Below are 25,424 nucleotides of genomic sequence, written 5' to 3'. Positions count from 1 at the left end.
CCCCCCCTGCACCCCGTCACAGTGACGCCAATATTTTTTATTTTTTTTCCCTTTTTTTACTGATTACTGCATTGCGACTGTTATAAGTGGTAGGGCAGTTAGGGTTAGCACCCTTTAGGTCTAGGGTACCCCCCCCAACACTCCTAATAAAGGTTTAACCCTGTGATCACCTCCCATCGCTAGTGTCACTAAGCGATTGTTTTTCTGATCACTATTAGTGTCACAGGTGATGCTAGTTAGGCAGGTATTTAGGTTCGCCGTCAGATTTTTTTAGTGCCAGGTACCCTCATATTACCTAATAAAGGTTTTAACCCCGATTGCCACCAGTTAACTCCTTTTACCAGTTATCACTGTAAAACTGTTACAGGTGATGCTGGTTAGTTTGTTTTTTATAGTGTTAGGGCACCTAATAAAGGTTTAACCCCCTGATCACCCGGTGGGTGATAGAAGTTAGGTTTTAGGGTCTGCATCGCCCCAGGCAGCGTCAGGTTACTGCCAGTACCGCTAACACCCAGTATACACCTCCCTTAATGGTATAGTATCTCAATGGATCGATATCTGATCAGATCTATATTGGTGTCCCCAGCAGTTTAGGGTTCCCAAAAATGCAGTGTTAACGGGATCAGCCCAGATACCTGCTAGCACCTGCATTTTGCCCCTCCGCCCAGCCCAGCCAACCCAAGTGCAGTATAGATCGATCATTGTCACTTACAAAACACTTAACACACATAACTGCAGCGTTCACAGAGATAGGCCTGATCCCTGCAATCACTAACATTTTTTTTGGTAGCGTTTTGATATAGTCGCTAACAGTCAGTTGCTTTTTTTTACCTGTGGGTCTCACTAGTGTACCACTAAATTTAGAGCCCAAAATGGCAAATTGAAGGTACACTAGTGAAGAGGCCTACACACTTCTGAGCATGACAGATAGTGAAGAGGAAGTCACTCATCTGTCAGATTCAGGCTCAGAATACGATCCTGTAGATGACAGTAGCTCCATGACCGATAACTCTGATGACAAAGTTGTGGTCCCTACCAAGGTCAGGAGTACCAGACCCCGATCACCTTCTTCTGTCGTTGAGGTCAAGAACCGCAGGTCCCTTGTATGGAGCAGAGCAGTACTAGTGCCGCTCATCCTTCCAGTGAACTGGCAAGCACCAGCAGCCTAGTACACCCTGGTCATAGTCAAACCAGCACTGCAGTATCACGTGGTGATGTGGAGAGTCCCATAAGTGCAGTTAAAGCTGGTGAGATGGCAAGCACAAGTAGTGTCCCGCTGCCACCAAGAAGACGAACACAGGTCCATCGTACCCATAGTGCCCTTTCTGCTGCATTCGCCAATCCTAATTTGGAACCCACCACTTCAGCACCTGTACTTCCCCCATTCACTGACCAACCCAGCATTCAGGTGGAAAGTGTTAATTTTATGTCACTTAATTTTTATTCGCTGTTTTTCACCGAAGATCTCTATAGATCTATTATACATCAAAGCAATTTGTACACTGGTCAACACATTGCCACTATTCCCTAGTCCTCCCTTGCCAGAGATTGGAAACCAATCACAGTTTCCGAATTCAAGCTCTTTCTGGGCCTTTCCCGCAACATGGGCATAACCAAAAAGTGTGAGTTGGTCATATTGGTCCACTAACCCAATTCACCATATGCCCTTGTTCTCTGCTTCCATGACCAGGGCATGATACGGGCAGATCTTGTGGTTCATGCATTTCAATGACAATGAACTCTTTCATTCTCGTGGAGACCCTGGGTAGGATTGGCTCTACAAAATTCGGCCCCTCGTAAACCACTTCAACCAACGTTTTTGCAGCCTTGTTTACTCCCCATCAAGTTGTCTGCGTTGATGAGTCCCTGATTAAGTTTTCTGGCCGTTTGTCATTCAAACATTACCTTCCCAGCAAGCGTGCCAGATATGGGATCAAGATGTATGACCTCTGTGACAGGGCCACAGGCTATACATGTAGTTTTATGGTTTATGAGGGCAAAGATAGACACGTAGAGCCGACAAACTGCCCTGACTACATAGGAAGCGCTGGCAAGATTGTGTGGGACTTAGTGTCACCCTTATTCAGAAAGGGGCACCACTTGTACGTGGACAATTACACGAGTATGCCACTTTTTAGTCACTTGTTAGATCATCAGATTGGAGCATGTGGCACAGTGCAACCTAATCACCAAGGCTTTCCCCAGTGAATTGTAGAATCCAGTCTTAGGCTGGGGGAGAGAGCCTGCTTCAAGTGTAATAATTTGCTCGCTGTGAAGTGGAGGGATAATAAGAATATTTTCGTTCTTACCTCCCTTCATGCAGACACGACGGTCCAAATTACTACGGCGACTGGTGTTGTGGAGAAAACCCTCTGTGTCCACGAATATAACCAAAATATGGGAGGGGTGGACCTCAATGACACCTGAGAATGCAGCAGGTGATTCGGCCAGCTGACCATAGAGCTGATCAGAGACCAGAATGGGTCCAATCATCTCTATGGCCTATGAAACCGGAAGCTACAAGCATTTTATGACTTCGATTTCACCGGATGTAAACAGCACCATTGGAAAATTGGGAAAGCATTGGGACCCCAATAAAAAAAAAAAAAAAAAAAAAAAAGAAGGAAGGAAGGAAGGAGTACCTGTCACTAGAGTTGCACGATTAATCGTTAAAAAACGTTATCTCGATTCACCCCCCTGACAATCTCTCCTGCTGAGAGTGAGCGATTCTTTCATATAAACAAGTGGAGAGATTATCTGAGATATATATATATATATATATATATATATATATATATATATATATAGATATATATATATATATATATACACACACAAATATAATATAATTATATATATATATATATATATATATATATATATATATATACATACATACATACATACACATACACATACATACATACACATACATACACATACATACACATACATACATACACACACACACACACAGACACACACACATATATATATATACACACACACACCGTATTTATCGGCATATAACATGCACCCCAAATTTAGGAGGGAAATTTAAGGGGAAAAAAAAAACCTTACATTTAAATGTCCATCAATGCAGCCTTATCAGTGTCCATCAATGCAGCCTTATCAGTGTCATTTGCAGCCTTTTCATGCAGTCTGCCCGCCATTGCAGCCTTGTGCATCTTTGTTCCCTCAGTGATGTCCGCTTTTATTTTTAAAAATGGCGCCGCCGAGATGTCCTGTGTATCTCGGCGGCTTTCAGGCGCCTTCGGCCGTATTTTCTTGCAAAAAAATATTATGCTAATGTAAACAAAAAGTGTCAGAAAGGGCTTTGTCTTCAAGTGCTTAGAAGAGTGGGTGATGTGTGACATAAGCTTCTAAATGTTGCGCATAAAATGCCAAGACAGTTCAACCCCCCCCCCCCCCAAATTACCCCATTTTGGAACGCAGACTATCCAAGCTATTTGCTGAGAGGCATGTCAAGACCATGGAATATTTTATATTGTGACACAAGTTGCGGGAAAGACAATTTTTTTTTTTTTTTTTATATACAAAGTTGTCACTAAATCATATTACTCAAACATGCCATGGGCATATGTGAAATTACACCTCAAAATATATTCTGTTACTTCTCCTGAGTACGAGGATACCACATGAGACTTTTTGGGAGCCTAGCCGTGTACGGGGCCCTGAAAACCAAGCACCGCCTTCAGGCTTTCTAAGGGTGTACATTTTTGATTTCACTCTTCACTGCCTATCAGTTTCGGAGGCCATGGAATGCCCAGATGGCACAAACCCCCCCCCCCCCCCATGACCCCATTTTGGAAAGTAGACACCCCAAGCTATTTGCTGAGAGGTATGGTGAGTGTTTTGCAGACCTCACTTTTTGTCACAAAGTTTTGAAAATTGAAAAAATAAAAAATACATTTTTATTGTCTTTTGTTCATTTTCAAAAACAAATGAGAGCTGCTGCAATACTCACCATGCCTCTCAGCAAATATCTTGGGGTGTCTACTTTCCAAAATGGGGTCATTTTTGGGGGGGGTGCTATCTTGGCATTTTATGGCCTTCAAAACCGTGATAGGTAGTGAGAAGTGAAATCAAAAATTTACGCCCTTAGAAATCCTAAAGGCAGCGATTGGTTTTCGGGGGCACCGTACGCAGCTAGGCTCCCAAAAAGTCCCATAGGTGTGGTATCCCAGTACTCAGGAGAAGCAGCAGAATGTATTTTGGAGTGTAATTCCACATATACCCATGGTATGTTTGAGCAATATACCATTTGATGACAACTTTGTGCAAAAAAAAATAAAAAAAGTTTGGCATTTTCCCACAACTTGTGGCAAAATATAAAATATCCCATGGACTCAACATGCCTCTCAGCAAATAGCTTGGGGTGTCTACTTTCCAAAATGGGGTCATTTGGGGGGGGGGGGCTAACAAGGAATCTATAGATTTAGTTACAGCTTATTGTTTATGCTTGTTCACCAGTTTATGAGTGGGAAGTCCTATGGAGCAGCTGAGATTGTACGAGTTCAAAAATCAGATGTCTGTTTTCTAGGTCAGTTTTGTACTATGAGAATCACTGCTTTCTCCTCTTGCTCTATATTGCGGACCAGTCGAGGCAGAATTCGCACTGGGGGGAAGGCATACATTGTCCTGAACTGAGGCTAGAGGATTATCAGAGCATTCGATGCACCATTATTCTCGCCACAATAAGATTATTTGTTGTGGAATCTGGAGGCCAGGATATCCACAACCAACTTCTCCAATGCAGCCTGCAGTCCTTCGGCATAGGTTGTGTAGCCCTCGAGCCTAAGCAGTTTGTAGTCATGTAACATGTTCCCGGTTTCGTATGGTCTTCTGAAGCATACATCCAGGACAAAAATGTAGTGTAGAATCTCAGACCGTTAATTCCACTATTAGGTCTGCAGTCTGGTAGACCCCTCAAACATTACATATATGGAACATTATGTGTGGCCCTTTGGAGACATTAGGTGCCACAGTTGAGGTCCCTTTAACTCATACGCTGATAACCACTGGCCTGAAGCATCTGGATAGTCCTATGGAACTTTACAGGTAACTGGAAGGGAAAGGAGACATTCAGAAGGTGGTCATCTAGATACCACATTAACCACTTTCAGACCGGACCATTTTGCTGGTAAATGACCAGAGGTCTTTTTACAATTTGGCACTGCGCTGCTTTAACTGGTAATTGCGCGGTCATGCAATGTTGTACCCAAACAAAATTTGCGTCCTTTTCTTCCCACAAATAGAGCTTTCTTTTGATGGTATTTGATTGCCTCTGCGATTTTTATTTTTTGCGATATAAATGGAAAAAGACCGCAAATTTTGAAAAAAAATGATATTTTCTACTTTTTGTTATTAGAAAAATCCAATAAAGTCAATTTTAGTCATACATTTAGGCCAAAATGTATTCAGCCACATGTCTTTGGTAAAAAAAAAGTCAATAACTGTATATTTATTGGTTTGCGCAAAAGTTGTCACATCTACAAACTAAGGTACGTTTTCTGGAATTTACGCAGCTTTTAGTTTACGACTGCCTATCTCATTTCTTGAGGTGCTAAAATGGCAGGGCAGTACAAAACCCCCCCCAAATGACCCCATTTTGGAAAGTAGACCCCCTAAGGAAATTGATAAGTGGCATGTTGAGCCCATTGAATATTTTATTTTTTTGCCTCAAGCGATTGAATGACAAAAAAATTTTTTTTTTTTTTTTTTTTACACAAAGTTGTCACTAAATGATATATTGCTCACACATGCTATGGGCATATGTGAAATGACACCCCAAAATAAATTCTGCTGCTTCTCCTGAGTACGGGGATACCACACGTGTGGGATTTTTTGGGAGCCTAGCCGCGTACGGGGCCCCGAAAGCCAAGAACCGCCTTCAGGTTTTCTAAGGGCGTAAATATTTGACTTCACTCCTCACTACCTATTACAGTTTTGAAGGCCATAAAATGCCAAGATGGCACAAAACCCCCACAAATGACCCCATTTTAGAAAGTAGACACCCCAAGCTATTTGCTGAGAGGCATGTTGAGTCCATGGAATATTTTATATTTTGCCACAAGTTGCGGGAAAATTACAAACTTTTTATTTTATTTTATTTTTTCACAAAGTTGTCACTAAATGATATATTGCTCACGCATGCCATGGGCATATGTGAAATGACACCCCAAAATAAATTCTGCTGCTTCTCCTGAGTACGGGGATACCACATATGTGGGACTTTTTGGGAGCCTAGCCGCATACGGGGCCCCGAAAACCAAGCACCGCCTTCAGGCTTTCTAAGGGCGTTACAGTTTTGAAGGCCATAAAATGCCAAGATGGCACAAACCCACCCCCCAAATGACCCCATTTTGGAAAGTAGACACCCCTAAATTTAGGGGTACACTAGTGAGACTAGGTAATAAATGGCGGGTGCCCTGAAACTATAAAAAAATAACTAACCAACCAGCGTCACCTGTAACAGTTATATGGTGATCACTGGTGAAAGGGTTAACTAGGGGGCAATCAGGGGTAGTAGTATATGGGGGGTCCCTGGCGCTATAAAAAGTTGCGGCGAACCTAAATACCTACCTGCCTAACTAGCGTCACCTGTGACACTAATACAGCGATCAGAAAAATGATCGCTTATTAGGCTGGGTTCACACTGGAGCGATGCGGGAACGCCACGAATCCGCGGCGGGTTCCCGCATCGCATGCCTCCCGGCGGCAGTTCACACTGCCCTATGCGAACTGCTGGGAGTGTCAGTGAAATGTTAATGACACCCCCAGATCAGTTCGCATATCGCAGTGCAATCTGCAAACTCGGATCGCATGGTGTGAACACCCATGCGATCCGATTCTGCTGCGGACCAAAAAAAGGGTCCCGTGCGAATTTGCGGCGGGTGCGGCGGGTGTGATGCGAATTCAGCCATACTATCTGTATGGCTGAACTCGAATCGCACAGAGATCGGATGTGATTTGCACTGCAGTGCGGTGCGAATCACATCCGTTCTCATAAACCGCTGCAATGTGAACCCAGCCTTAGTGACACTGGCGACGGGGGGTGATCACGGGGTTAAACCTTTATTGGGGGGGTTAGGGGGGTACATTAGAACTAAAGGGGGCTAACCCTAACTGCCCTAACAGTTATTACAGTCACAAATGACACCAATGCAAAAAAAATAAAAAAAAATGCAATTGGTGTCACTGTGACTGGGGGGGCAGGGGTAATTGGGGGAGTGATCGGGGGGTAAAGGGAGGGTGTGAGTGTGCCTGGCATGTTCTACTGTATGTGTGGTGTGTTGGTGCAACTCACCGATGCTCTCTCCTCGGTGCCGGAACGAAAAATACCGACAAGGAGGAGAGAATACATCACTTCCTCTCCTGTGTTTACATTACAGGAGAGGAAGTGATGTCACGAAGGATTTCCATTCGTCGGGAGCGATCGCGAGGGGGTGGCCATGAATGAATGGCCGTCCCCTCGTCCGGGATCGCTCCCGAACGAATGCCGACCGCCGCAGGCACCGGGGGGGGGGCCCGATCGGGCCCCCCACCCGCGGGAAGGCAGGGACTTATATATACGCCCTTATGCCTGCCCGTGCCATTCTGCCGACGTATATCGTCGTGCGGCGGTCGGCAAGTGGTTAACTGAACGACCTAAGTTCTTGATATGGCAAGATGGGATGAAAGTACCTTAGTAAATACTTCAGGAGTATATGAGGGCTGGCCTTCATTTTTTTTTTTTCTGTTTGCCAGTGTCCACCTCTTGAAGGTAGCTGCATATAAGACTATGCTACAATCCTCAATGAACAATAGAGAAATCTAATCTCTGAGAACTAGGAATGTTAGTTCTCAGAAACTACATGGGACACTGAATTTAAAAGACCATTTTATTATTGCATTTTTGATCTAAGAGCTTACCCTTTATACTGGTCTCTATTGTAATCACCCATCTTTAACCCCTTGCCAACCGCCTCACGACGATATAAGTCATCAGAAAGTCACGGGCAGGCAAAGTAACGTACCGGTACATTACTTGCCTCCCACATTGTGCGCCCCCCCCCCCCACCCCAGTGCCCGAGGCAGTCAGCATCGTTCCGGGAGCGATCCGTGCTGCGGAGGAGGTCACCGATTCATGGCCACCCCCTCGCATTCGCTCCCGGCAAATGAGAAACTTCCACTGCTTCAGTAATACAGAGTATATAGTAAACAGAAGGAAATTATGTAATCTCTCCCCGTGGAGCCTTTTTGTTCCGGCTCCCGTGGAGAGAAGACATCCAAATGAGTTATACCAACACAAGACTTGCAGTAGAACACGCAGGCACACTTTTCACTCCCCAATCGCCCCCCCCCCTGCACCCCGTCACAGTGACGCCAATATTTTTTATTTTTTTTCCCTTTTTTTACTGATTACTGCATTGCGACTGTTATAAGTGGTAGGGCAGTTAGGGTTAGCACCCTTTAGGTCTAGGGTACCCCCCCCAACACTCCTAATAAAGGTTTAACCCTGTGATCACCTCCCATCGCTAGTGTCACTAAGCGATTGTTTTTCTGATCACTATTAGTGTCACAGGTGATGCTAGTTAGGCAGGTATTTAGGTTCGCCGTCAGATTTTTTTAGTGCCAGGTACCCTCATATTACCTAATAAAGGTTTTAACCCCGATTGCCACCAGTTAACTCCTTTTACCAGTTATCACTGTAAAACTGTTACAGGTGATGCTGGTTAGTTTGTTTTTTATAGTGTTAGGGCACCTAATAAAGGTTTAACCCCCTGATCACCCGGTGGGTGATAGAAGTTAGGTTTTAGGGTCTGCATCGCCCCAGGCAGCGTCAGGTTACTGCCAGTACCGCTAACACCCAGTATACACCTCCCTTAATGGTATAGTATCTCAATGGATCGATATCTGATCAGATCTATATTGGTGTCCCCAGCAGTTTAGGGTTCCCAAAAATGCAGTGTTAACGGGATCAGCCCAGATACCTGCTAGCACCTGCATTTTGCCCCTCCGCCCAGCCCAGCCAACCCAAGTGCAGTATAGATCGATCATTGTCACTTACAAAACACTTAACACACATAACTGCAGCGTTCACAGAGATAGGCCTGATCCCTGCAATCACTAACATTTTTTTTGGTAGCGTTTTGATATAGTCGCTAACAGTCAGTTGCTTTTTTTTACCTGTGGGTCTCACTAGTGTACCACTAAATTTAGAGCCCAAAATGGCAAATTGAAGGTACACTAGTGAAGAGGCCTACACACTTCTGAGCATGACAGATAGTGAAGAGGAAGTCACTCATCTGTCAGATTCAGGCTCAGAATACGATCCTGTAGATGACAGTAGCTCCATGACCGATAACTCTGATGACAAAGTTGTGGTCCCTACCAAGGTCAGGAGTACCAGACCCCGATCACCTTCTTCTGTCGTTGAGGTCAAGAACCGCAGGTCCCTTGTATGGAGCAGAGCAGTACTAGTGCCGCTCATCCTTCCAGTGAACTGGCAAGCACCAGCAGCCTAGTACACCCTGGTCATAGTCAAACCAGCACTGCAGTATCACGTGGTGATGTGGAGAGTCCCATAAGTGCAGTTAAAGCTGGTGAGATGGCAAGCACAAGTAGTGTCCCGCTGCCACCAAGAAGACGAACACAGGTCCATCGTACCCATAGTGCCCTTTCTGCTGCATTCGCCAATCCTAATTTGGAACCCACCACTTCAGCACCTGTACTTCCCCCATTCACTGACCAACCCAGCATTCAGGTGGAAAGTGTTAATTTTATGTCACTTAATTTTTATTCGCTGTTTTTCACCGAAGATCTCTATAGATCTATTATACATCAAAGCAATTTGTACACTGGTCAACACATTGCCACTATTCCCTAGTCCTCCCTTGCCAGAGATTGGAAACCAATCACAGTTTCCGAATTCAAGCTCTTTCTGGGCCTTTCCCGCAACATGGGCATAACCAAAAAGTGTGAGTTGGTCATATTGGTCCACTAACCCAATTCACCATATGCCCTTGTTCTCTGCTTCCATGACCAGGGCATGATACGGGCAGATCTTGTGGTTCATGCATTTCAATGACAATGAACTCTTTCATTCTCGTGGAGACCCTGGGTAGGATTGGCTCTACAAAATTCGGCCCCTCGTAAACCACTTCAACCAACGTTTTTGCAGCCTTGTTTACTCCCCATCAAGTTGTCTGCGTTGATGAGTCCCTGATTAAGTTTTCTGGCCGTTTGTCATTCAAACATTACCTTCCCAGCAAGCGTGCCAGATATGGGATCAAGATGTATGACCTCTGTGACAGGGCCACAGGCTATACATGTAGTTTTATGGTTTATGAGGGCAAAGATAGACACGTAGAGCCGACAAACTGCCCTGACTACATAGGAAGCGCTGGCAAGATTGTGTGGGACTTAGTGTCACCCTTATTCAGAAAGGGGCACCACTTGTACGTGGACAATTACACGAGTATGCCACTTTTTAGTCACTTGTTAGATCATCAGATTGGAGCATGTGGCACAGTGCAACCTAATCACCAAGGCTTTCCCCAGTGAATTGTAGAATCCAGTCTTAGGCTGGGGGAGAGAGCCTGCTTCAAGTGTAATAATTTGCTCGCTGTGAAGTGGAGGGATAATAAGAATATTTTCGTTCTTACCTCCCTTCATGCAGACACGACGGTCCAAATTACTACGGCGACTGGTGTTGTGGAGAAAACCCTCTGTGTCCACGAATATAACCAAAATATGGGAGGGGTGGACCTCAATGACACCTGAGAATGCAGCAGGTGATTCGGCCAGCTGACCATAGAGCTGATCAGAGACCAGAATGGGTCCAATCATCTCTATGGCCTATGAAACCGGAAGCTACAAGCATTTTATGACTTCGATTTCACCGGATGTAAACAGCACCATTGGAAAATTGGGAAAGCATTGGGACCCCAATAAAAAAAAAAAAAAAAAAAAAAAAGAAGGAAGGAAGGAAGGAGTACCTGTCACTAGAGTTGCACGATTAATCGTTAAAAAACGTTATCTCGATTCACCCCCCTGACAATCTCTCCTGCTGAGAGTGAGCGATTCTTTCATATAAACAAGTGGAGAGATTATCTGAGATATATATATATATATATATATATATATATATATATATATATAGATATATATATATATATATATACACACACAAATATATATATATATATATATATATATATATATATATATATATATATACATACATACATACATACACATACACATACATACATACACATACATACACATACATACACATACATACATACACACACACACACACAGACACACACACATATATATATATACACACACACACCGTATTTATCGGCATATAACATGCACCCCAAATTTAGGAGGGAAATTTAAGGGGAAAAAAAAAACCTTACATTTAAATGTCCATCAATGCAGCCTTATCAGTGTCCATCAATGCAGCCTTATCAGTGTCATTTGCAGCCTTTTCATGCAGTCTGCCCGCCATTGCAGCCTTGTGCATCTTTGTTCCCTCAGTGATGTCCGCTTTTATTTTTAAAAATGGCGCCGCCGAGATGTCCTGTGTATCTCGGCGGCTTTCAGGCGCCTTCGGCCGTATTTTCTTGCAAAAAAATATTATGCTAATGTAAACAAAAAGTGTCAGAAAGGGCTTTGTCTTCAAGTGCTTAGAAGAGTGGGTGATGTGTGACATAAGCTTCTAAATGTTGCGCATAAAATGCCAAGACAGTTCAACCCCCCCCCCCCCAAATTACCCCATTTTGGAACGCAGACTATCCAAGCTATTTGCTGAGAGGCATGTCAAGACCATGGAATATTTTATATTGTGACACAAGTTGCGGGAAAGACAATTTTTTTTTTTTTTTTTATATACAAAGTTGTCACTAAATCATATTACTCAAACATGCCATGGGCATATGTGAAATTACACCTCAAAATATATTCTGTTACTTCTCCTGAGTACGAGGATACCACATGAGACTTTTTGGGAGCCTAGCCGTGTACGGGGCCCTGAAAACCAAGCACCGCCTTCAGGCTTTCTAAGGGTGTACATTTTTGATTTCACTCTTCACTGCCTATCAGTTTCGGAGGCCATGGAATGCCCAGATGGCACAAACCCCCCCCCCCCCCCCATGACCCCATTTTGGAAAGTAGACACCCCAAGCTATTTGCTGAGAGGTATGGTGAGTGTTTTGCAGACCTCACTTTTTGTCACAAAGTTTTGAAAATTGAAAAAATAAAAAATACATTTTTATTGTCTTTTGTTCATTTTCAAAAACAAATGAGAGCTGCTGCAATACTCACCATGCCTCTCAGCAAATATCTTGGGGTGTCTACTTTCCAAAATGGGGTCATTTTTGGGGGGGGTGCTATCTTGGCATTTTATGGCCTTCAAAACCGTGATAGGTAGTGAGAAGTGAAATCAAAAATTTACGCCCTTAGAAATCCTAAAGGCAGCGATTGGTTTTCGGGGGCACCGTACGCAGCTAGGCTCCCAAAAAGTCCCATAGGTGTGGTATCCCAGTACTCAGGAGAAGCAGCAGAATGTATTTTGGAGTGTAATTCCACATATACCCATGGTATGTTTGAGCAATATACCATTTGATGACAACTTTGTGCAAAAAAAAATAAAAAAAGTTTGGCATTTTCCCACAACTTGTGGCAAAATATAAAATATCCCATGGACTCAACATGCCTCTCAGCAAATAGCTTGGGGTGTCTACTTTCCAAAATGGGGTCATTTGGGGGGGGGGGGGGGTTTGAACTGTCTTGCCATTCTATGTGCAACATTTAGAAGCTTATGTCACACCACCCACTCTAACCACTTGAAGACTTAAACATTTTTTGTTTACAACAACAATTTTTTTTGTTTTTAGGCCCTTAGAAATCCTTAAGGCGGTGCTTGGTTTTCGGGGCTCCGTACGCGGCTAGGCTCCCAATAAGTCCCACACATGTGGTATCCCCGTACTCAGGAGAAGCGGCTAAATATATTTTGGGGTGCAATTCCACATATGCCCATGGCATGTGTGAGCAATATATTATTTAGCGACAACTTTTTGTACTTTTTTCGTCATTATTCAATCACTTGGGACAATAAAAATTAAATATTCAAATAAATATATGGGCTCAGCATGCCACTCAATTTCCTTAGGGTGTCTACTTTCCAAAATCTGGTCATTGGGGGGGTGTTATACTGCCCTGTCATTTTAGCACCTCAAGAAATGAAACTAAAAGCTGTGTAAATTCCAGAAAATGTAACCTAGTTTGTAGACGCTATAACTTTTGCGCAAACCAATAAATATACGCTTATTGACTTTTTTTTTTTACCAACGACATGTGGCTGAATATATTTTGGCCTAAATGTATGACAAAAATTTAGTTTATTGAATTTTTTTTATAAAAAAAAGTAGAAAATATATTTTTCAAAATGTTTGGTCTTTTTCCGTTTATATAGCAAAATAAATAAATAAATCGCAAGAGGCGGTCAAATACCATCAAAAGAAAGCATTATTTGTGGGAAAGAAAGGATGCAAATTTTGTTTGGGTACAGCATTGCGTGACCACGCAATTAGCAGTTAAAGCGACGCAGTGCCAAATTGTAAAAAGTGCTCTGGTCAGGAAGGGGGTAAAACCTTCCAGGGCTGAAGTGGTTAAAAAGAATAAAAACACCACATTTTCAGTTTTAACTAAATAGTTGATGGTGTGGTAGACCACACCAAGAGGCTCTTTGAATCAATCTGTATGCAAAGCCTGAAGCCATCAATGCTTTAAGAACAACCAATAAGCCAACACCAATCATATGCAGCTATTAAGCAGAAAATACAAAGAACACATATACAGCAGGTGATCACAAATCGGTTAACTTAATTAAAGCAATATAAGGTCAAATGCACACATCTAAAATAATTAATCATCAGTCTTACCTGTTTAATTTTGCTTCCTTAACAGTTTTCTGCCACATTTGTATCTTTTGCTGTCTTTGATCCATTGCCTTAAGAAATGCTGGGGGTAAGCCTCCAGGAATTTCAGTTGTATCACCTTCCATTTCAAAAGGCACGGAAAATGTATAAAATTCACGAGGGGACATGAGTTTCCAAACTTGGGAGTCGCTTTCAGCAGAAAAAAACTGTGGCCTGTCCCAGTAATTTGGTAACGTAGCTAAACCAGTTTGTCCCATGTGATCTTCTAGCATTGCATAGTAAGTATGATATGGAGCAAAAATGACACCCTGATTTCCATTAAATAAAAGAGGCCTTGTAGGAGTAAGAATGTGAAAAGTACAACTGGTTGTAGAAGACAATGACAATCGCTGACAAACACATATGACCGTCACATGGTCACACATCTGCACATGAACAACAGTTTGCACTGGTCCGAGGACAAATGTGCTATTCCGACATTTTTCAATGGTCACACACCTAGAAGAACAATGCAGTTATTTTAAAACATTTTAGTTCCTAAAATTCATTCGCAATTGTTAGTCACAAAAGATCTCAAACTATGCATACATTTTATTATCTAAATAAAGAAGAGAATAATAGCCTGTGGCGCACTCAAAAACCCTGTGAGATTATTTCATGTTCTGTATATTGTCAAAAGCATTGGGATGCCTACCTTTAAACGCACATGAACTTTAACCACTTGCCGACCAGCTGCCGCAGTTGTACTGCAGCAAAATGGCACGGCTGGGCGAAACGTCATGTAACGTCGCTTCGCCCTGTGGACACCAGGGGGCACGCACGTGCCGATGCAGTCACCGCTGACACAGGAAGCACCGGGATCTGTGTGTAAACACACAGTTTCCAGTTCTCTGAGGGGAGAACAGACAGATTGTCCATTCATACAGAGTATGAACAGCAATCTTTTATCTCCCCTGCACAGTCCCCTACCCCCCTTCAGTTAGAACACACACTAGGGAACAAATTAAAGAGGAAGTAAACCCTGATGAGTTTACTTCCTCTTTCATTCCCTGCAAAGGTAAAGCATAATGGACTACTATGCATCGCATAGTAGTCCATTATGTGTCACTTACCTCACACAGGAGCCAGCGATGTCACCGCTGTCCCCTGTAGTCTGGCGCATCCATCTTCTCGGTGGGTCTCGCTGCTCCGCCGCTGTCATTCAGGGAAGCCGCGATGACGTCACTCCCGCGCATGCGCACGGGAGCCGCCACGCGCGGCATATTCGCCGTTGATGGTGCCGCGCTCAGTGCGCCTGCGTGCCGCTATCTATGGCGCATGTCTAGGTGTAGGTTTAGGAGATATTTCTTGGACCTACAGGTAAGCCTTAATCTAGGCTTACCTGTAGGTCAAAGTGTGTTGTACGGGTTTACAACCACTTTAACTCCTTGGTTGGCCCCTAGTGTTAACCCCTTTCACTGCATTGATTGCTGTATTATTGCCAATGGTCCTAAAAATTTGTCAAAACTTTCTGGACATGTCTGCCATAATGTCGCAGTACCGATAAAAAAAATTAATCGCAGATCGCCATTACTAGCAAGAAAAAAAAAAAAGTTAAATTAATAATAAAATAAAAACTATCCCCCATTTTGTTGATGCTGGGACTTTTGCGCAAGCCAATCAATATGCGCTTCTTGCTCATATAAGCACCGATGTTGGACTCTAGTTCATCCCAAAGGTGTTTCATCGGGTTGAGGCCAGGACTCTGTGCAGGCCAGTCAAGTTCCTCCACCCCAAACTCGATCATCCATGTCTTTATGGACCTTGCTTTTGGACTGGTGCGCAGTTATGCTCGGACAAGAAGAAGCCAACCCCAAACTGTTCCCACAATGTTGGGAACATGAAGTTGTTCAAAATCTCTTGGTATGCTGTTGCCTTAAGAGTTCCCTTCACTGGAACTAAGGGGCCAAGCCTAACGCGTGAAAACAAACCCACATCATAATCCCCCTCCACCTAAAGATTTGGACAAGTGCACAAAGTAAGGTCCATAAAGACATAGATGAGAAAGTTTGGGATGTAGGAATTTGACTGGCCTGCACAGAGTCCTGACCTCAACCAGATGGAACACCTCTGGGGTGAACTAAAGCAGAGACAGGCCTTCTCATCCAACATGAGTGCCTGACCTCACAAAAGTGCTTCTGGAAGAATGGTCAAACATTCCTATAGACACACTCCTAAACCTTGTGGACAGCCTTTCCACAAGAGTTGAAGCTGTTATAGCTGCAATGGGTTGGCCAACTCAATATTGACCCTACGGACTAAGACTGGGATGCCATTAAAGATTATATGCGTGTAAAGGCAGGCATCACAATACTTTTTGCAGGACATAATATACAGTATCTCACAAAAGTGAGTACACCCCACACATTTTTGTAAATATTTTATCATATCTTATGTGACAACACTGAAGAAATGACACTTTGCTACAATGTAACGTAGTGAGTGTACAGCTTGTGCAAACTTGCTGTCCCCTCAAAATAACTCACACAGCCAGTTGTCTAAACCACTGGCAACAAAAGTGAATACACCCCTAAGTGAAAACGTCCAAATTGGGCCCCATTAGCCATTTTCCCCCCCTGGTGTCATGTGACTCGTTAGTGTTACAAGGTCTCAGGGTTGAATGGGAAGCAGGTGTGTTAAATTCAGTGTTATCGCTCTCACTCTCCATTACTGGTCACTGGAAGTTCAACACGGCACCTCATGGGGAAGATTTGACATAGAACGGTTGGGCTACATAAAAGATGGTCTAGGCCAGGGACACACAATTAGCGGATCTCTAATTGTTGCAAAACTACAAGTCCAATCATGCCTCTGCGTGTCATGCTTGTGGCTGTCAGAGTCTTGCTATGCATCTTAGGACTTGTAGCTCTGCAACAGCTGGAAGTCCACTAATTGCATATCCCTAGTCTAGGCTATAAGAAGATTGCCAAGACCCTGAAACTGAGCTGCAACGCAGTGGTCAAGACCATACAATGGTTTAACAGGACAGGTTCCAATAAGAACAGGCTTCGCTATGGTCAAACAAAGAAGTCGAGTGCATGTGCTCAGTATCCTATCCAGCGGTTGTTTTGGGAAATAGACGTGCAAGTGCTGCCAGCATTTCTGCAGAGGTCGAAGGGGTGAGGGATCCTCAAATGGAAGGTGAAGAAGCACAAGGTCTCCATCATCCACCAGCTCTGCAATGTCATCATGGAGGAGTGGAAGAGGACACCAATGGCAACCTGTGAAGCTCTGGTGAACTCCATAACCAAGAGGGTTAAGGTATTTATGATAATTGCACTTAGGGGGGTACTCTTTAGACATTAATGGCTGTGTGTTCAGTTATTTAAAGGGGACAACAAATGTACACTGTTATACAAGCTGTATGTTCACTACTTTACATTGTAGCAATATATATATATATATATATATATATATATATATATATATATATATATATATATATAACAAAAACGATCTGCATGGTCTAGTTGCCAGAAATAAGCATTTACTGTGCCAATGCAACAAAAAAAGCTTGGTTACAATATGCCCAACACCTTAACATGTCTCATCTGGCTTTTTTTTCCTGACACTGGACTATTTATTTTAGCTGCACAGTATAATAATTTTATTAACATAACAAATTAATAAAATAAATTCTTGCGCTCAGCAAAAACAAAAAAAAAAAAAAAACCTATTGTGAGGACTGCTGCAACTTAAGTATCCCAAATACTGGACCTGATAATAAAAACAAAAAGTGCTCTATCCTTTTAAATCTCAAAAACAATATTAGATAAAAAAAATTAAAAAATTATATCATAAAATGTGTGCAAACGAACAATTTTGAAAACATCAAATGCAATAAATATTTATGATCACCTAAAAAAATAAAAGTGCAAATTAGCAAATGTAAAAATAACCAATTATAACGACATGCACAATAATTCATCAATATAAAAAGTTCAAAACAATTGAAATAAATTCATATAAAATTAATAGTTCATATTGAATCGATGACGACTCAGTGCTCCTTAGAGAAAAAGGAGGAGCCTCTTACCAAATTGGAATGAACTCGAATTAGAGAGCTCAAAATTCAATATCCAATATGGGCCCTTCACTGACAAAGGCCTCTGATGGTTAAAAACCTCATCGAAGGAATGTGTAGATAAGCCCCTTGTTATCAAAATGCCGCTCTCCGTATAGACATATGTGAAGTACAAACAAGGAAAAGCTTCATAGTGCAGCATAATCAAGCTAGCTTTATTTAAAAAAAAAAATAGCATTTACATTAAGATAAAAACAAGCCGTAATTATAAAATGATCCGGCCGCCGAATCAGCCAATACACTGGAGCGCGATGACATCACACTCAGACTCCACCCAATGGGTTTATCCCAAACATGCCATCTTCTGGGACATCAGCAATCATACATTTAAAGCAGAAATAACACTGGAAGTGTTTGGAAAATATATACAACTCTTAAACAGCAGAATCAGGGGCGTGGCTTGGCGCATGGAGGAGACGGCAGCTTGAGACCTCAGCTCCCGCTCCACATCACGAAACGGCGCACAGCACAGCCATCCATCGCCTCGCAGCCTTTCCACATGAGCAGGAGAGGGACCGGAGACACCCCCCGTACCTCGGGGAACCACAAATCCGGGGAAATCGGCAGTTATTTCGCCACGAAAGGTCCCGCAGGCCGGACCACGCCGGCTCCCAAGATGGCGGCGACCCCCGCGGCGGCAGCACAAGCGCCTCTCACTGTCTCACAGGTACTCGCTCAGCAACCTGCACCCTCCCCTCTCTCACCGCAATCTCCCGGGACAGGGAATCAGAGCCCCCACAGCCTGCAGTGTCCCGGGAGCCCCCAATCACACACTCAGCCAGGGACATGGGATATGGAGAGTTACATTAAAGCCCTCCCCACTAAATGGGACATTAAGGCCTACATCAGCAGGCTGGAGCGCTCCTATAAGCGTGAAATCACTGACCTACGCCACGATATAGGACAGAGCTTTGATGATATTGAAGCTACTGTGGAGGAGTCTGTGACCAGAATCATTGAACACGATCACATCCTACAAGAACATACAAATCAGATCCAACAACTGTTTTCCGGTCTCGACGACCAAGAGAACAGAAGTCGCCGCAATAATATTCGCATCCGAGGGGTACCCGAATCAGTTGAAAACAAGGACCTTGCTAAAGCAGCAACTACAATGTTTAATCAGCTACTGAACAAGCCTAAGGAGGATCATCTGGAAATTGACAGAATTCACAGGTCCCTGGACCCCCGCAACCCGAACCCCGCTTACCCCAGAGACATTATCAGCCGCATTCACTTCTTCCATACCAAGTCTGAAATCATGCAGGCCGCCCAGAATCAGGAATCCAACTTGTTTAATGGCTCTCCCATCATGCTTTTGACAGATCTCTCACGGCAGACTCTACTTATGCGGAAAGCCCTGAAACCGCTCACGGATGTACTCCACTCCAAACAAATTACAGATGGGGCTTCCCTTTCCACTTGTTTGCATCCCATAAGGGGAAATCAGCCACCTTTCGCACCCTGGGAGATTTACCTAACTTCCTAGGAGTATTTGAACTGCCGCAGATTAGGATTCCAGACTGGCCATTGGAAGCGGCCACTCCAGGGTTCCCTAAAGCCCCTAGATGGGAAAAACAATCCAGAAAGAAGAGATCCAGATCTCGTACATCTAAATCTCCACCGGGATGATTCCCTTGCCCCCTTTTTATGGGGGTCCTCCCCCCTGAGTTTTTTCCTTTACTATTGCTGTTTTGAAGTCCTGGCCCTCCTTTTCACAGTGGCCGACGGAGGGTGATTCCTCCTCTCCTTTCCTAGGAGACCATTGGACTGGCCAATGAACTCTGACGATACGTTACAGCCTGAGAAGCTTTACCTTCTCTACAGGACTACCTCCCTGCCTATTAGTGGTAGAGGTGGTAACTTTTTATTTTTCTTGACACCCTCCCCTTTCCTGAACCTACACTCCACTCGCTGACCCTTTGCTTCTCAAGTTGGAGGCTACCTCCTCCGGCTCCCTTGACAGGAACCCTAGCACCCCCTTCCTGTCCCCCCCTTCTGCTATGTCTCCCATAGAAATTAAAATCTCCTCTCTCAACTGTAGAGGGTTCAACACCCCAGAGAAGCGTAGACAGCGTCTACATCACTTTCACAAAGCTAAAACGCAAGTTTTATTACTGCAAGAAACTCATTTCAGGTCAGATAAACTCCCTTCCATCTCTGACAAACGCTACCCGACTTGGTTTCACAGCACCAACCCTGACGTTAGAACAAGGGGGGCCTCCGTGGCCTTCCATAATTCCTTTAACCCAACCGTACTTGATCAGGAAATAGACCCTAGAGGTAGATGTGTGTTTTTGAAACTACAGGTTCAACAAACTGTTTTAACCATTGTTAATGTTTATTTCCCTAACCAGAATCAGTACCGATTTCTTTCCTCCGTGGCATCCCGCCTCCGTGTATTTGGAACTCACAATTTGATCCTAGTAGGTGATCTGAACGTACCACTAGTACAGAGACTGGACTCATCCACTGGTAAGTCAAACATAACACCTTCCACACTGACTAATATACGCTCCGCTCTGAAAGACCTGTCCCTTGTAGACCCATGGCGGGTACTCCACCCGTCTGAGCGGGATTACACTTACTACTCTCCTGCACATAACTCCTACAGCCGGCTCGACTATATTCCAATCTCCCAATCAATGTTGGACTGTGACCCTACCTGCGAGATCGGCCTGAAAATCTGGTCTGACCACGCCCCGGTGCATTTGACACTAGGGAAACCCCCACACCTCCCTAGACACAACTCCTGGAGACTGAATGACAACCTCCTGCATGACTCTGTGTGCAATGCGGCGATAAAGGCGGCGATCACGGAGTTTAATCTGACCCATGCTCATGACGACGACACCTCTAGTCTAACCAAATGGGAGGCACTTAAATGTGTTCTACGAGGCATTTTGATACAGCATGGTTCCAAATTAAAAAAAAGCCTGCACAGCCGAAATTAGCTGACTGTTCACACTGATATCTACTCTCGAAGATTCCCATAAACGCTCCCTGGACTCTAGGACACTGGCAGAACTCTCTAACACGCATAGGGACCTCAAACAGATATTCACAGCACAATCTGTGAATGCCTGTACTAAGGGCAGACATGTCTACTATGCTCACGCAAACAAATGCGGGAGACACCTAGCTCGCACAATCCACCCCCAACAACGTAGACAAAATATCTCCCACCTTATATCCCCCGCCCACATAAAACACTTCAAAAAAACTCGGAAATAGTTTCGGATTTCCGTGACTTTTACTCATCTCTGTACAACCTCCCAGCAGCCAACACGCCCACCCCCTCCTCGCAATTAGACCTCTTACAATATATACAAGACACAGCATTACCTCGGATAACCCCAGAAGCGGCAGCAGACCTGGAACAACCACTGACCACGTCTGACTTTTTAAATGCCATAAAAGGGCTTAAGAAGGGCAAAAGCCTGGCCCTGACGGCTACACACCTCTGTTTTTCAAGCAACACGCCCAACAATTAGCCCCATTGATGGCAAAGGCATTTGAGGAGGTAGACGACAATCACCCACTATCCATCGCGCTTCTGCAAGCCCAAATAGTGGTGATCCCCAAACCTGGGAAAGATCACACATTATGCGGTAACTATCGCCCTATATCTTTATTGAACGTTGACTTGAAGCTTTACGCTAAAATTCTAGCTACACGATTAGCCCCCCTTCTTCCCTCTTTGATACACGGGGACCAAGTGGGGTTTGTCCCAGGCCGAGAAGCCAGGGACAACACCACGAAAACACTCCACCTAATTTCTTACGCTAAAGAACATAATATTCCTACCTGCCTCTTGGCCTGCGACGCTGAAAAGGCGTTCGACAGAGTGAGCTGGCAGTTCCTCAAAGCATCCCTGCAACAAATAGGCTTAGGTCCCAAATTACTCTCGAAGGTCATGGCCCTGTACTCCCAACCTACCGCTCGAGTTACAGCTAACGGGGAATCGTCCGCACCATTCCAAATTAGCAACGGTACAAGACAGGGCTGCCCTCTTTCGCCCTTGTTGTTTGCAATCATGGTGAAACACCTGGCACAAGCTATACGTAACAATGCTTCTATTCATGGTATTCCCACTCCCGCGGCTCCCCGCAAGCTGTCACTCTATGCCGACAACTTACTTCTGTACGTCACGAAGCCCCACACTAGCATACCGCTTATTCTAGCGGAGTTAGACCGCTTTGGTAGCTACAGTAATTTCAAACTTAACATCACGAAAACGGAAGCCCTGAACATTTCTCTACCCCAGCAGGAATTGACGGCCCTCCAAGGAAAATTTCCGTTCCGGTGGCAATCGCGTTCAGTTAAATACCTGGGGACCGCAATCCCTAGGGACCCACAGGACATCTACTCCTTGAACTTTAGCCCACTGTTGACTAACCTTAGGCGCTCTCTCGAATCGTGGCACAAATTGAAACTTACTTGGTGGGGGAGGATGAATGCCATTAAAATGGATATACTGCCCAAAGTTTTATATTTGTTTCAAACACTTCCCATACTTCTCCCCAGGGCTTTCTTCCTCTCCCTCCGCTCTTCGATAATTAAATTTATATGGCTAAACCACCCTCCCAGACTGAAACATAAAGTCCTCTGTGCCCCCAAGCTTAGAGGTGGTACTGGCTTACCCGACTTTCAATTGTATCACACGGCGTCCTTATTATCCAGACTCCTGGAATGGTTCCCGAGACCCCTGTCTAAACCCTCAGTAGCTATTGAACAAGACATGATCCCAATTGACCTTAGAGCCCTTTTATGGGGACACCACGCTAAATTTCGCTCGCTTCGATGGATTTCTCCACTAACGGTCGCGGTTCTGACCAAATGGTATGAAGTGTGTTGTAAACTGGGCCTGTCTATGGACCCCGCCCCTCTCTCCCCCCTCTTTGATAATGCACACCTACCCACTCTCCTCTCAGCAACCCATGCTGGGGCATTCCATAGAGAGGACTGGCCCACGGCTAATCAATTTGTTCACCCTTCCACAGGTCAACTAAGGGAACCGTCAACATCATTACCCTCGTCCAGCTTGGACTGGCTTTCCAAGCGCTCCCTAAACCAATTTTGTAAGTCGCTACATATCTCCGGTAATATCCATAGGCCGCTCACCCTGTTTGAGGAATTTTGCACCCTCCTAAACATACTCTATCTCTTCTTTATAAGGAGATCCAATCATTCACCTACACCTCTCTTCCTCTATACACTAGCAAGTGGTCCAGTGACGTTGACGCAGAGATTACCCCAACACAATGGCATACAGCCTTTATACTTACCCATCAATCCTCCAGATCAGGATTCACTCAGGAGAAAAATTAGAAACTGATATCACGGTGGTACAGAGCTCCAGTCTCGGTGCACAAGATGTTCCCCGGATCAACGGATGTGTGCTGGAGGTGCCACGGAGCAAAGGGGACATTTCTTCACATATGGTGGGAATGTGTCATGGTCCGTCCTTTCTGGGATAGGGTCTTTGAGACGTATAATGCTATGTATCAAACTGCCATGTCCCCTTCGCCCTTGGTCGCTCTCCTGTCCATCATACCGGGCTCCATTAAATCGCACAAAAATTGCCTCCTTAGATTCCTTCTTTCTGCTGCCCGCCATAACATCACCCTTTATTGGAAAAAAGATCATACCCCGTCTGTGATTGGCTGGGTCGACATTCTTAATGATATGATGGTCATGGAGGAACTACAGGCGAAGGTTGATGACAGGTATGACAAGTTCATCACCCTGTGGTCCATATGGCGCCATCACTCAGCCTCGCTAAGCTTCCTAGATGGTTTACGCTCAAGGGGCGAACCGAGCTGAACTTAAGTGTTTATTTTGAAAACTATCTAGGAGGGCCACACGGCTTAGATGTCGGTTCTCTTGGTTGCCCATACATACCCACTTTTACTGGCTTTTTCTCCCCTTGAGACAATCTATGCTAGCTGTTAGAACACTGCCCTGGAGATTGTTCCCGGGGTTGACAAAGTTTATTGCAGTTATGCCACAAGACGTATGATATCCGTTATGTAGTTTTTTTTCTTTTTCACTGTCACAAGGTATTGGGCCCTAGGTTCACTGATAGTGTCCCCACCAGTAACTGCAGATGCCACAGGGATACAGGGCCTACGCCTTGTTTCTGTGTTCTCAAGCACTCACCATCTCTAGGGTTCCTGTCTACCTTGCTTTTCCCCTTCCATCCTCCCAACCCCCTCCTCCCCGCCCTCCCTGCTAACCTTTCTCTCCCTCTGTATGGGTTTAAAAATGGATGTTAATAAGTCATTTTACACACAAGGTTCTCCATATTTATGTACCTCGGTACTTGTGTATTTTTGTAATTTTGTATTACTGAACTTTCATTGATCCCGGAAATAAAAATATGTTCAACCTTAAACAGCAGAATCAAGGCACACATGGGTCTCTCTGATCCCCAAATCAGGAGGACAAAATTGATCAAAAACATACATACAGGTGCATCTCAGAAAATTAAATATCAAAAAGTTAATTTCAGTAATTCAATCCAAAAAGTGAAACTCATTTTATATAGATGCGTTACACACAGAGTGATACATTTCAAGTATTTCTTACTTTTAATGAATATTGCTTACAACTAGTAAAAACCCCAAATTCAGTATCCTAGAACATTTGATTACACAGGACCAATAAAAAAATACAGAATTGTTGGCTTACTGAAAAGTAAGTCCACGTACAGTATAGTATGCACTTGTTTGGGGCATAATTTACTGCATCAATGCAGCGTGGCATGAAGGCCATCAGCCTGTGGCATTGCTGATGTGTCATGGAAGCCTAGGTTGCTTTGATAGCGACCATTAGCTCGTCTGCATCGTTGGGTTTGGCGTCTCATCTTCCTCTTGATAATACCTCACAGATTCTCTAAGGGGTTTAGGTCAGACGGGTTTGCTGGCCAAACAAGCACATTGATACCATGATCATTAAACCAGGTATTGGTACTTTTAGCAGTGTCATTTGGGGAGCCATGTCATCTGCTGATGTTGGTCCACTGTGTTTTATCAAGTCCAAAGTGAGCGCAGCCCTCTGCCAGGAAATGCTGGAGCACTTCATGCTTCCCTCTGCTGACCAGCTTTATGGAGATGCCGATTTTATTTTATTTATTTAGACTTGGCACCTGCCCACACTGTCAGAAGTACCAATACTTGGTTTAATGAGCACGGAGTTGTTGTGCTCGATTGGCCAGCAAACTCGCCTGACCTAAACTCCATAGATAATTGTCAAGAGGAAGCGGAGACACCAGACCCAACAATGCAGACGAGCTGAAGGCTGCCATCAAAGCAACCTGGGCTTCCATAAGACCTCAGCAG

At 44.2% G+C, this 25,424-nt stretch overlaps 1 protein-coding gene across 2 annotated transcripts in view; it reads right to left on the bottom strand.

The window, feature by feature from the left end:
• TBCCD1 (TBCC domain containing 1) overlaps positions 1-25,424 on the bottom strand; it is a 155,180-nt gene that overhangs the window by 34,351 nt on the left and 95,405 nt on the right. The window contains exon 5 of one of the 2 annotated variants that reach the window (XM_077448716.1): positions 13,962-14,456. The exons of the other annotated variant lie outside the window; for it this stretch is intronic. Coding sequence (XP_077304842.1) covers positions 13,962-14,456 — 495 coding nt within the window. The remainder of the gene's footprint in view (positions 1-13,961; positions 14,457-25,424) is intronic. 2 annotated transcript variants of the gene reach the window in all.

Source organism: Lithobates pipiens, unplaced genomic scaffold (assembly GCF_037356315.1).
Source record: "Lithobates pipiens isolate NorthernLeopardFrog02 unplaced genomic scaffold, aLitPip1_a1.2 Scaffold_22, whole genome shotgun sequence".
In the NCBI taxonomy this organism is placed as follows: Eukaryota; Metazoa; Chordata; class Amphibia; order Anura; family Ranidae; genus Lithobates; species Lithobates pipiens.
This window is presented reverse-complemented; position numbering and strand designations above follow the sequence as displayed.